Genomic DNA, 13,520 nt, shown 5'->3' with positions numbered 1-13,520 from the left:
CTGGAACACTGTCACTGACGGTCTCACTATCACTTTGGCCTCCCTCTTGTTCTTTCTCTGATTCCTGCATGGGTGTCCTTGAAGTTAACAAAATTTAAATTATGGTCATACTCCCTTATTTGTGTGCACAAGACTCTTAAGAGAGACATTTTCCCAAAGAAAAATTAATATGCGACCCTTGCATTGCTTTAGGAAGTACATACCCATTGCAGCTCAATCTGTGCAGCTTCATCTCTGAAAAGGGAACCTCCTTCTGACAGGTGATGCAGGGGATGACTTGACCAGAGGCAGAACTTGAGCTCTCCTAACAACAACAAATAGCGTTTAATTAATGATTGAAAGTCACCAGTAAGCTTTGTTTTGATTATGTTTTGAACTAGGTCTCTGTAAATGTATGTACACAATCGAAGGGTAGATCCTGTTGAAGCGGACGAATGAAGATTGTAGCCTGTCCAATCATCGAAGCTGGATCCTTTAGATAGGCAAGCGTGTATCCAGTGCTGGGACACTGAAGCAATGCCAGATTTCGACTCCGTGTGGATCCTGCAATTTTTAAAAATTCGAAGCCTCCCCCTTCTTGGAGCTTCGGAAATACTTCCATCAACTTGTTTGTTATGACCATGGGATCGCTGTCATTCCCTGGAGAAAAAAAAAAAATCATAACTCATATTGACTCAAATAAGCCTGTGATAACTATTATTCACACTATGAAAATCAATTAAGTTTGAGTCAAATATGAACAGGAAATATTTATAACTATAAAAAGAAATGCTGAGTAGAACTGCAAATCATTTCAACGAGCCGGACAGTACAAACTTATTTTGGTTTTGGTAAATGCCTAGTTTCGCACTGACCTGAAAATGTCACTTTGTGCTCTCCAAGTCCTGAAGTATGAAGGTCCGCTTTAAGCTGTACGCTTGGGACTTTATCCGCCTTGTGGTCAGCCAAACAACACACAGTGTGTGTATAGCTTCTTCGACTCACTTGGACTTGAGCTGGTCGTCTCGTGATATTTCTTCTGGCTCCGCCGTTATACGGCGCAAAGAGCCTTGCTACCTCAGCTGCAACATAGATAAAAATGGTCACCAGACAGCTAAAGCAGCCTCAACTTCTATCTTGGGATGCTACACCGGAGCTAGGGGGTTCTATAGCCCAAATAGACCCGAGCACGTTCTGTATTATGTAATATTATGAGCCCGAGCCCGATTTCAACCCGACATTTTTTTAATACATGTGTAACTTTGTACACATTAGTTACGTAGGCCTACTCTGCTAAATATATATGTAAGGAATAATGAATCTAGAACGCCGGTCATCATTGGGAAAATAATCCCCGACAGGGCGAACAGGACACCGACGTGCAGCGGAGGTGTCTTGCTTCGCCCTGAAGGGGCTTATTTTCGATAATGACCGGCGACGTTCTATACATTATCCCGCTTATTACACAATCCACAGCTACTTGCCAAAACGAAAAAATAACTTCACATGGTGTGTCTTTTTACAAATTATTTGTTACCAGCATTCGTAGTGTTGATCAGCAGTGAAATAGTCCGCCAAAGACGTTGACGTCGCTTAGCAACCGAAGACGCTGGGGTTGAAGTTACCGGACCACTACCCATGCAAGTGAACGGAGCGTTCCACGGCATTGAGAAGACCCGTGCAATAAAGGCCTATAATATTTCTGTTTATGGCATAGATTTCTCCTCAGATTAGGCCAATAAAGCAATGATTAAAAAAAAACACAAACGCTCGATCAAAGGCCCGGCCCGACCCGGCTCGAGGATAGGGAAATATAGGGTCGGGTCAATCAAAACCCTCATAGTTTTACATGAATTGGCTAAACAAATGTTTAGCTAATCAAATTGTGCAGAGAAATTACCAGGATAGCGCCCACCAATTTGGGCCGCTATTTAACAGTGGAACAGGTATCAAATGGGTTTCCCGTAACCAGACGTCCTCTTCCAGTAATGGTGGAAGTAATGGTCCAGTAATGGTTCCCCTGTCTTCCAGACAGGGGAACATAGGACCCTTTTTCAGAAAAAAGGGTCCTATGTTCCCCGCCGCAACTGGGGAACATAGAACCCTTTTTCAGAAAAAGGGTCCTATGTTCCCCGGTCACATACATATCGGGGAACATAGGACCCTTTTTGGGAAAAGCGGGGAACATAGGACCCTTTTTTTAAAAAAAAGGGTCATATGTTCCCCTGTCTCATACAAAGCGGGGAACATAGGACCCGGGGAACATAGGACCCGGGGAACATGGACACGCTCCCGCCAAAAATCAGCTCACACTATTTAGCCGATTAGCGAACTAGTTTTATGCTCCCACCATTAACAACGAACGTATTACACAAGAAGCAAATTTAGCTAGCCCTTGCTGTGATTAGTAGCACACCCGGCTAACATGAAATTACTTAGCTTACCTTAGACGGGTGTACGTAATGGAGCAGCAGGTGTCTGCTGTGACTGAGCCGTCGGAGCCGGAGGAGTTCTGCTCAGAGCCTCTTCTATTAAATTAGCGGCTTCTCGCAGCAGCTCCGGGCAGCTTTTAGACATTTTGTAAACCGAATGTGTTCACTCGCTCTGCGTCAATGCATTATCTGGAATTGATTTGCCTTGACTTGATGCGCAGGGTAACCAATCAGGCGTTAGGATCCGCCTACCAACTTTGATGGGCGAGTTTGACAGTTTGACATTTCATGAAGCACTGCAACACAGGATCATGAAATGTAAATGTAAATCCTGAAATGTAAATGTTAATCATGAAATGTAAATGTAAATCATGAAATGTTAATGTAAATTAATTAAATAGTATTTAATTAATGAATTAATGACACATTTAATAAAACATTTATGTATTTAATTCCAATTGTAATTAATTAATGACACATTTAAGGAATTATTTAATGGTGTATTTATTTATTTAATGGTGTATTTATTTATTTAATTTTGGCACTTTTAGTCCTCCATACTTTCTATCCCTGTCTACGTCGGTCAATGTATCTGTCCGTCCGCTACCGCATATACCATCGTCTCTTCCTGCCTATTCCACGTCGCGCGGGCTCACCTCGTTCTTGTTTTTATTATTATTCTTATTAATAAAAATATTATTATCTATTTATTTATTTATTTTGATTATTATTACCTTTTAGTATTTTAGGTCTCCTTATACGGGCCTTTTAGTGTTAGTGATGTTAGTATTTGTTCTCTAGGTCTCCTTATAAGGACCTTTTAGATCTCCTTATACGGATCTTTTAGAGTTACTTTTAATGTTATTATTTGTTCTCTAGGTCTCCTTATGAGGACCTTTTAGATCTCCTTATACGGATCTTTTAGAGTTACTTTTAATGTTAGTATTTGTTCTCTAGGTCTCCTTGTGAGGACCTCTTAGATCTCCTTATAAGGATCTTTTAGAGTTACTTTTAATGTTAGTATTTGTTCTCCAGGTCTCCTTATGAGGACCTTTTAGATCTCCTTATACGGATCTTTTAGAGTTACTTTTAATGTTAGTATTTGTTCTCCAGGTCTCCTTATAAGGACCTTTTAGATCTCCTTATATGGATCTTTTAGAGTTATTACTAACATTACTTTTAGAGTAATGTTAGTATTTAGACCTTAAGGGTGTTTGTTAGGTTATTTTGGCCATCACAACTCTATAATATATCAGAGGGCCTTTATGATGCATATACTGATCTTTATTTGTATGTGCACAGCGTAATTATATATATTTTTATCTTGGTAGATGACCGATTTTGAGTCATTGCCTGCTTGTTAGTCAGCTCGATTTCGCCAGCTGTGAAGGTATCACTACACCAGAAGTTCAGCAGTGAATCTCTGACAACTTTTTAGTTATTGATGCAGGATTACTAGGATCATTAAGGTTGATTAACGACGGGTTTTATTTAGGTTTAATCTGCTGAACCTGACGGTGTTCGCTAGTCAGCTGAGTACTGTGTGTCTGATGCCATAGATTAATTATACCCTTGAAAAGGCTGTTGGATGACATATTGGATACAAATTGTTCCACACAAAAAATGTAAGTCATAATGAGCTTTCAAATGTTATTACACAGACAGTAGTGTCATTCTTTTTTTCATAAAGTAAGCTTCTGTCCACCCCTTCCCCAATTTAGCAACAATTTGGCCATGTGTGGGAATACTCATTGACCTACAGGCTATTCAAGGTCTGATTATTTTCATTTTCCTGCAGGTGGCTGCGGCTGGTGCTCGTGCTGGTGGATGCTGCTGATGGTGGATGCTGATGGTGGTGGATGCTGCTGATGGTGGATGCTGATGGCGGTGGATGCTGCTGATGGTGGATGCTGATGGCGGTGGATGCTGCTGATGGTGGATGCTGATGGCGGTGGCTGCTGCTGATGGTGGATGCTGATGGCGGTGGATGCTGCTAGCGGTTGCTGGTGGCTTGAGCTGGCTGGTGCCGGCAAACATGGCTGCTTGAGCTGGCGAAGGATGGTGGGGTCGACTTCTGGTGGTGGCGGCCGGCTTGTGCTGGCGATGGCTGTTGGTGGTGGCGACTGCTGGTGGCTGGTGGTGGCGGCTGGTGGTGGCGACGGCTGCTGGTTGCGATTGTTATCCTTTCGACCTGATGCACTTTGCTATCCATGACCTCAGCCTGATGTATGTGGAGTATTTTGTTTGTTTATTAATAACTTATAATATTCCTCCCTGTTCCTTCACTTGTTTCTTGTTTTTCAAGTTAGATATACACGCACACCTGTTCACACATTTGTTGTTCTTGTCCCACACATGACTAACTTTGTTTTATTTATTGATGCCCCCTGGCTCTACTTTGCTGTTCTTGTTCACACTTACTGTGTTTGCTTCGTTGTTCTTAGTCATACTTGTTCCCAGTCGTTTTGGTTCCACAAACTTCAGCCTGATATATGTGGAGAGGATTTTTTTTCTAAACACTCAGCATCTCAAACACTTTTAACTCATGGCTCCAGCTTTACATGCTGCATCCTCTTTTGCAGCTTGCAGATTTTAGGCAGTGGAATCTGCATTTGCTGGAGGGTTTTATAACCAGTTGTCCAATTTATTTGTATTGCGTTTTTAATTGTCTCCTTTCCTCACCGTATTGCTCTATTAACACTTATATATATACACAATATTGATCCCTGTTCCTTCACTTTGTTCTTGTTTTTCCAGTTGGATACACACACACACACACACACACATTCTTGTTGTCTCACAAAAAAATACTATTTCATTCATCCAAGCATAATGATTTGTTATTCTTTAATATATTTGATACTTTGTGTATGGCTTAGTCTTAAAAGTATTATGGTTGTCTAGTCAGCTTCTGCCTCATCAGAAGAAGTTGCCTGGAAACTAAATGCTAAATGGACTGTTGCTACTCTGCTTTCTCAATCGCTCTCTGACCACGGGTAAGTGAATTGGAATTACAAGCAAAATCAAGGAAGTCCAGTAGTCCAGTTGCGCAAAAAAGAACATCTTGAATCGTCTTTGATTTCAGAACAGATGTAGTAAGGTAAAAGTTAAGGTTAAACCACTAAAGTCAGTAGCCTACCCCTCCAAATGTAAAACTGACATTTACAAATATGCAACAATAGTCAGAAAAGTACTTGGGTATGTGTTTTTTTAATTTATATTTACCATTCAATATTACAATCGCTGCTGTCAGTCCCATAGAAGAATATGGCACTGTACAGGCTTGCATGAACCACGTGACCACCCCGCCGGCGAGATCAAAGAGTGTCGCAACTCTTCTCTCTCTATGGCTCTGGTACAGCCCTACGGTCAGCAGCCCTACAGGAAAGGCTCACACAGCATCATCAAATGCTCCATTGAAACGCATTGGCAACAAGCCGTTGCTAGAAATTAATTAGTTGAAAGTGATAGAAACTTGTCCATTAGACTTTCAACCAGGGTGCATCTTGGGATTACTCAGTGAAAATTGTGGGTTTCTGGGGAAAAGCCGGCCCTTACCCTAACCCTAACCCTAACCCTAACCCGAAACCTCAGACCCCCCAGCCCTCGGGGTCTGACCGTGCCAAGTTTCGGTGTGGGGGTCCCAGTTAGGCCCTAGAATAAGCTATTCAAGTTTCAGGGCGGTAGGACCTTCCTGTTTCGAAAACGTCTTTCTACCACATTCTGAACAACTAGGTCTTGCAGGCAAAACTTGTGAGAGGCTTTGTCCAAATAACAGTCCATTTGGGAAAGCTTTTTTTCTCTTAGGGCTAGAAATCCAAATCTCAGATATGTCGTTCTCGGGACCCCGGGAATTGTGTGTATACATTTTGGCATCTCTAGCTATCTCGAAAAGGTGGGAAAAGGGGCGTGACCTCCAACAGTAGAGTAAATGTACATAAGACAGAGGTTAGTTTCTAGTCCCCATTTTTTGTGGGATGGAGGTGTACATTTGTGGCTTAAGGTGTGTAGACACAGCTGGCCTGTGGACACGTTTTTGAAGTCGGGGGTCAAAAGGAGCCGGCATCACGCTGCTTATGAGATAACAAAGTTAATGTGCATTTCTCTCAGAACTTTTTGTCATTATTAAACTGAGGCCTGATTCTCAGATATGCATGTTGGATGGCTAGGCTGTAGGTCTGGGGAGAACTTCAGGCCAAAATCTTGCAAGTGAGCCGCTGGGTAATGTGCAACGAGATGGAGCACTTGTTTAGTCATTTCTTTTAGGGCTGGGGCCCGCGGGTTGATAATGATATGTGTCCTTTGAGACCCCCTTTGATATAAAAGAGACCCCAGGTCTATAGCTTACTCGTTTATGTCCTCCACTCAGTCACCTATTGCATCACTTCCTTTAGGGCTTCGGCCTCCTAATTGATCATTGTAGTATATTTGAATGCCCTCTTTCATATATATGACACCACCACCACTGGGACCTGGCAACAATTCTCCATATCCATATGGGGAGGGGGATGCTTGTGGACAGTACACTATAAAGCACACTCAGGAGGAGGAATGACCTCTCACACATATTTAATTAATTGTTTCAAATAACCCTGCCTCGTTAAATCAATGAGCTTTGTGTTTTGCTTTCACAAATAGGTTAAAGGCTGTGTCACTAAAATCGGTCCATGCGCATCTGTCAGAGTGACGTAACAAGCCACCAGACAGCGATAAAAAAAAGAGTCAATTAGTTCATTAAAAAAGTAACTTAATAATTAAAAGTCTAAACTGTGGAAAATAGAAACATATTCCAAGGTGCCTTTTGAAGGACTCCTTGGAATATTTTCTAACCAGCGGACCCTAGTTTACGACAAAAACAACATAATTGACGGCAGCTCAGTTGCCGCCTCGTAAAGGCCGTGTTGCAGGGTAAATTTTCCAACGAATTTGTGCAATTTGCTGTTGGTAATAAAGATTTAAACTGTTTTCCATTGTATTTAATGTGTTGGGTATCACAAAACGGAATGTAATACGAAAAAGTAGGTACTATTTTAGCGGTTTGCTATTGATTCTAATTTCCCCCAGAATGCATTGCATGACGTCACGTTGGGGAGACACAGACCAAAGCCGCATTGAGACCCTTGAGTAGAGACTAGTAAGAGAGTGTTCAGCAGATTATACAGATACATAGATAAATACATAGATATTATATATAGTTAGTATATGCTACACGTGAACCTCCTAAGATGGCGCAATTTGATTGGTTCGCTATCTCTGGATATTGGGCAATATCCCATGATTGGCTTCTCAAACTCTATATTGTTTTCATCACAAAATAAAACCAAATAAACCGCTAATAAAAGCAAATAAATCCCGGCAAAAAGTGTTATCTTGTTTATTTTTGGAGTGTTCACGTGTAGTACATACTAAAACATTTAATCAACAATTATTCACCTCAGGCTCCGTGAAACTATTCACTTCGCCTTCGGCGAATAATTGTTAATTAATAGCCTAGATAGATAGATAGCCTAGTCAAGTCTTTATTAATACCAAACGACACAAATCGTCGGGAATTCATTTAGGTGATTTGGCTCACACAGGAAGCCTATAAGACTACACAGAACAAGGGAGAAAACAAGTCTGACTGGACATACACAAAATACATCACATTAAAACTAGACACATGCGTTGGTAGATAGATAGATAGATAGAAAGATAATTAAATATGTTATATTATTTGCCTGTCCTGCCAGTCCTGTGCACGCATGCAAATTAACCATGTGCGCCAAACAGAAGAAAGACGTAATGTTGAGAAGTCATACTAAAAACGGATTGCAAGCGAAAGCTAAACCAGACTGCATCAATCACACACTTTGGGTCCATTCTAACTTATGGTAAGAAGCTATTCTTTAAATCTTTGCGGTGACTGAATGTTGATGATAAAACGGATTGTTTTGCATAAGATGAGTGTGTGCGACTGTGCGTGTGTCCTTTCCAGTGCATACTGCATGGTTATGAAGGCCTTGTGGTTAGTTGTGGTCTTAGTGAAGCAGCCTACACTTGGAGTTGGATAAGTTGGAGTGATTGTGTACGGCCGTGCGAGAGTGAGAGAGAGCACACCCGCCGTGGTGATGTTTGGCTTGTTGTGGGCTGTCTGTCAGCATCCGCCGGGTTGGACGAATGTGCTTTGTGTAGCCTATGTGTTCAATGTAGTCTTTGTGGTAGATTGATGGTTAAATAATGTCACACCACGATCGGTCATACTTGCAGGCACTCATTTGCAAGTGCACAGATTGCGTGTCCTATAGGCTATACCTGGCATTTATTCAGATGATTGCTCTTCTTAGTGCGCCAGATTGGTGCAAATTATTGTCGTGTTTGCATTGTAATGCACAACTTTGCCTCTCCTTGTTATAAATCAAAGTGCATCCAAACAACTTTAGCCAATGCAGCCTCCTATGTCAGTGTTGCTTTACAATACTATATATAGCATATCAGATTATCAAAATTCTTAAGTGTGTGCGTGTGTGTTGTCATGTTGGCTAAATACTGATTGCCCTGGCTTGCATCCATGAAATATTGTAATGGTATACAGTGGCGTGCACAGGTTGACCCAAGGTGGCGCTATAGCACCTGCCCTTTGCTCCCTGGCCCAATCAAGTGCCCTTTTGAGAAAATTAAAAAATCAAACATTTTTTTTTTGGTCATGCCACCAGGTGTGATTAGCCGTTACAAGCCGTTTTGGAAATCTGCCCCTTATGACATCACAGATGGGCGTGTCCACCTAGATGTGTGACGGATAGATGAGCAACGTTTGCTACAGTCCACTGGGTAGGCTGGTAGACTGATCTGTCCACCAAAAAATGTCATTCCAGAAACAATGGTTTTATTGGAATGTGTGGCTGGAAAACCTTCCCACTGCTAAATCAATCCGATGTTATAGTTGTCTGCTTTTCCTTTCTGGAGAAAAGTATAAAAACAGAACAGCGTGGACAACTGATGGCATAAGAAAAAGGAACACTGCTCTTGAAAAAATCAAGCAACACTCAGAGATGCATGACAAGCATGGTTAAATCGACCAATTTCCAAAAAAAGGCCCTCCAGTCTGCAATTGATGTTTCAGATGTAAAGGGATGGAAGTTAGAGAGCGAGAGAGGCAGACAAATAGAAAAATCCTGACAAGATTAATTGATCTTACAGTATATCTTGCACGTCAGGGACAAGCATTCCGAGGTCATGATGAGAGCGAGTCCAGTTACATCCGTGGAAACTTCCTTGAACTGGTGGATGTGTTTTCCCGGTATGACAGTGTGCTGAATATACATATGGAAAAAGTTGCCAAAGTTAAAGTCTCCAAGACAACGCCCCAGGTGTCACTGCTTTCTAACAGAAGCCAAAATGACATAATTGCAGCACTTGGTACTTACATCAGGAGGGAGATACAAAGTGAAATAAAAGAGGCTGAACTGTACTCCATCCTACTTGATGAAACCTCTGATGTTTCACACAAAGAACAAGTGTCATTTGTAGTGCGATATTTTCATCATATGCAAATAAAGGAGAGATTCATTGAGGTCTGCAATGTTGATACAACTACAGGCCAGGAGCTGGAGAAAACTGTGTTCTCGCTTCTGCAGGGCTAGAGCTGAAGAATATGTATGGCCAAGGATATGATGGAGCAGCCAATATGAGTGTTATGTATAAAGGTCTTCAAGCCAAAATACGTGCACACAATGAGAAGGCACACTCTGTGGGCACTGCAAGGCACACTGTCTCAATCTGGTCCTAGTGGAAGCGTCAAAGTCCAACAAGCATTTTGTGACATTTTTCAACCTTGTGGAGAAATGTTATGCCTTTTGCACAGGCTCCCCAAAGTGCCATGCTGCCTTGGTGAAATGGCAGCAGTCTCTGTATCCTTGACAGCATGTTATGGAGCTCCAGAAGCGTTCAGGTACCCGATGGGCTTGCAGGGAGAAAGCACTGAAGGCCCTTCAGAGAAATCCGAAAGCTATTTTGAAGCTCCTTGATGACATCAGTGACAGCGACCCACCTAACCTGGCCAGAGGAGATGCTCAGATGTACAGAAATGCCATCAACTTCATGTTTATTTTCTGCCTGGAAATCGCAACCCCAGTGTTCGAAGTCACTGCTGTGGCATCAAAATCTCTGCAGGAAGAACACTTGCACCACTCCACTGCCTACAAAGTAATTGATGGTGTGCTTCACACATTGCAAACAATGAGGTCTGAGGAGAAGTTTGGGGAAATATTTGGATGTGCATCAGAGAAGGCAGAGTCTCAACATCCCAGTACCTACTGTAGTGCCTGGTCAGGAGAGGAAAAGGAAAGTGCCAGTGCGTTTACAACAAAGCCCAAAATTGCATCCAGAAAGGTGAAAAACACACTACTCCTGAAGTATGACTCCACAGACTCAAACTGAGCACTATGACTGAGGAGCTAAACAGGAGATTCAACACTGGAAGTCCCACTGCTAGAATCATTCAGTCCTTCCACCCCTTAACGGTACATGCCAACTGGGTAAGCACGCCAAACGCAGAAGCCAAGGAAGCTGTCCACATCCTCTGTGATTTCTATGGAGAAGACGAGGACCAGCTGAAGACAGAACTAAAGGTGTTACACTCCAGCTTTCCTGCAAAAGACCTCAAAGAAATCTTTGCCATACTGAGGGAAAACAGTGGCCAGCTAATCTTTCCTGCCTTTGTGAAGATGATAAAAATCTATGCAACATGTCCAGTGTCAACTGCTTCGGTGGAGAGATCATTTTCAAAGCTGAAAATTATCAAAACTAAACTAAGAAGTCTGTGTGGAGAAGAACAGCTCTCTGACCTTCTCCTGCTTGCTCTAGAAAAAGATACCAAGATCAATCATAGTGAGGTCATCAACATCTTTAAAGACATGGCACCGAGGAGGATTCTGCTTTAGAGAGTGGTAATGATCACTCTTCAATTCAAAATGACACTTAAAAAAAAATCTCACACTGCTATAATAAGGCATCCGGCAATACCACATGCTGCGTGTTTCATTCCCATGTGTTCTAATGTGCTTTTGTGTATGCTGCCTTTAGCTCGAGACCCTCAGCTCCACCTCTAGACTGTGCACACCTAGAGTCCTGTCGCTGTCTGCTGTCGCCTGCTGCCCGGTATCCCTGTCCCGTCAACTGTTTAGCAGCTCTTTTGTTATTCTTTGTTTTGTGTTGAGCCAGGAAGCCTGCCATTATGTTTGTTCCCACTTTTCTCCTGATTCTGTGTTGCTAGGGAGGATAAGAACATGTACTTTTCTTTAATTTAGAAAGTTGTCTTTTGTATCTAGTCAGGGATAGGCTACGTTTTGTTTGTTGTTTTTGCCCGTGGATCTCCCTGAAGACAAGCACTTGAGTTTGGCAATAAATACCCTTAACTTGGACTACATGACTCCTACTGTTTTAAACATGGTACTATGTTACTCCCCTTACCCCTAGCTAGGGGCATAGGAATGAGTTTAACATTGGGGGGGACACATATCGGAAACCTGACAGATCCGGTATAATTTTTAGGTGGGACAAATGCGCCTGTCTCCGATATTGGAGGGGACACGTCCCCTCCGTCCCCCCCGGTTCCTACACCCTTGCCCCTAGCCCACTTAGGGGAAGTAGCACCGCACAAAGTGCCCTTATTTTTCACTGAGCACCTGCCCCCCAAAATGTCTGTGCACGCCACTGATGTTATAGACCTACTGCAAAATGTATATTGGTATTGCGCAACAATCGGGAGATGGGGACCCTCAAATATTGACGGGTATTTCGCACACTGGGTAAAATAAAGCTTAAAAATAAACACTAGGGGGGCGCTAGCGAGCAAGCTATGGAGTAGACGCATCCGACCAGGCTCCGCAGAACTTTTAATTTAAAGTTTGTAAAAAAGGCACCTTTAGACAAAACACACCTTTATTTTACTTTTTACGTTTCTATCACGCTATTGTGTATCGACATACGGAAAATAATGGCTGGCAAGTCTACAAAAACCTGCAACACAACTTCATCATCCACGAGGCCTAGTGGTCCCGGGTCATCCCCTGATCAACGTGATAATCCAAACACAGCCGACGGGACCATGGCGCTATCCACTCAAGCTTTCAGGCAAGAGTTGCTTACATCGCTCCGTGAAGATATCGGGCATATAATCTAGTCGGAGATTAGAAGCGTGCTGGAAAAGGAAATGGAGGGATTCAGAGCCGACATTAAGGTTGTACGGTCTGAACTGCAGTCTTATCAAAACTCGGTTGCTACAGAGCTAGCCACGCTAAAAGATACCACTGGCGAGATGGAGAAGTGTCTGTCTTCGTGTACGGATGATATCGTTACACTGCAACGTGAAGTGGCGCGCCTCAAGGCTCAGTCGGAATCACTACAGGATAAATGTGAGGACTTAGAGTCGCGGTCGAGGAGAAATAACATCAGGATTGTGGGGGTACCGGAGAGCCACGACAGCTCCACAGGCGCCGTGTCAGCCCTACTTCAGAGGGCGTTCAGCCTAACGGAGGCGCCGGTGTTGGATAGATCCCATCGCGCGCTGCTGCCGGCGCCCAGGCAAGGCGACCGACCACGCGTAATCGTGGCCCGCATGCACTACTTCCAGGACTGTGCCAACATACTTCGCCTCGCCAGGGAAAAACAACAGATCAAACTGGACGGGATGACCATTTCAGCCTACCCAGACTACACGGCGCGTATTGCCAGATCCCGAGCAGGATACAACGGGGTGAGACAACAACTCCGGGGTCTGGAGGGGGTCCGCTTTGGGATCCTCTATCCGGCCCGGCTGCGCATCACACATAATAACCAGGAGCGGATCTTCACGACGCCAGAGGAAGCCCAGACTTACATCAACAAAAACTTTCCTGCACGTGAGACCACATCCAATAAGTAACTGCTGAGCTCCCCCTATGGAGTGTTGTTGTACTGCATATCTGACATCCATTGAGTCGGTCTTTAGTTAGTAATTCTTTTTTTACTTTTTCAAATACTGCCCTAGTGCCATAATTGTTTCATAAGCCATGTTCTGTGGGTCCTGGTGTATAGTTAGGAGTTACCCAACTATATCCATGTTAGGGTTTAGCCTTATGGTAGGTAAGG

The 13,520-nt window shown here is 43.0% G+C and overlaps 1 protein-coding gene across 4 annotated transcripts in view; it reads left to right on the top strand.

Annotated features, from left to right (window-relative positions):
- Window positions 1–13,520, top strand: part of LOC307076037 (semaphorin-7A-like) — a 39,995-nt gene that overhangs the window by 18,619 nt on the left and 7,856 nt on the right. Inside the window, exon 6 of one of the 4 annotated variants that reach the window (XM_079736868.1) lies at window positions 4,210–4,468. The exons of the other annotated variants lie outside the window; for them this stretch is intronic. Within the exon in view, the coding sequence (XP_079592994.1) occupies window positions 4,210–4,280 (71 nt within the window). The 3' untranslated portion in view covers window positions 4,281–4,468. Of the gene's footprint in view, window positions 1–4,209; window positions 4,469–13,520 lie in introns of those variants that run through there. 4 annotated transcript variants of the gene reach the window in all.

This window comes from Pollachius pollachius (genome assembly GCF_949987615.1).
Source record: "Pollachius pollachius genome assembly, chromosome: 5".
Classification (NCBI taxonomy): domain Eukaryota; kingdom Metazoa; phylum Chordata; class Actinopteri; order Gadiformes; family Gadidae; genus Pollachius; species Pollachius pollachius.
Note: the sequence above shows the minus strand (reverse complement) of the source record. Positions and strands in the feature narration are given on the sequence as shown.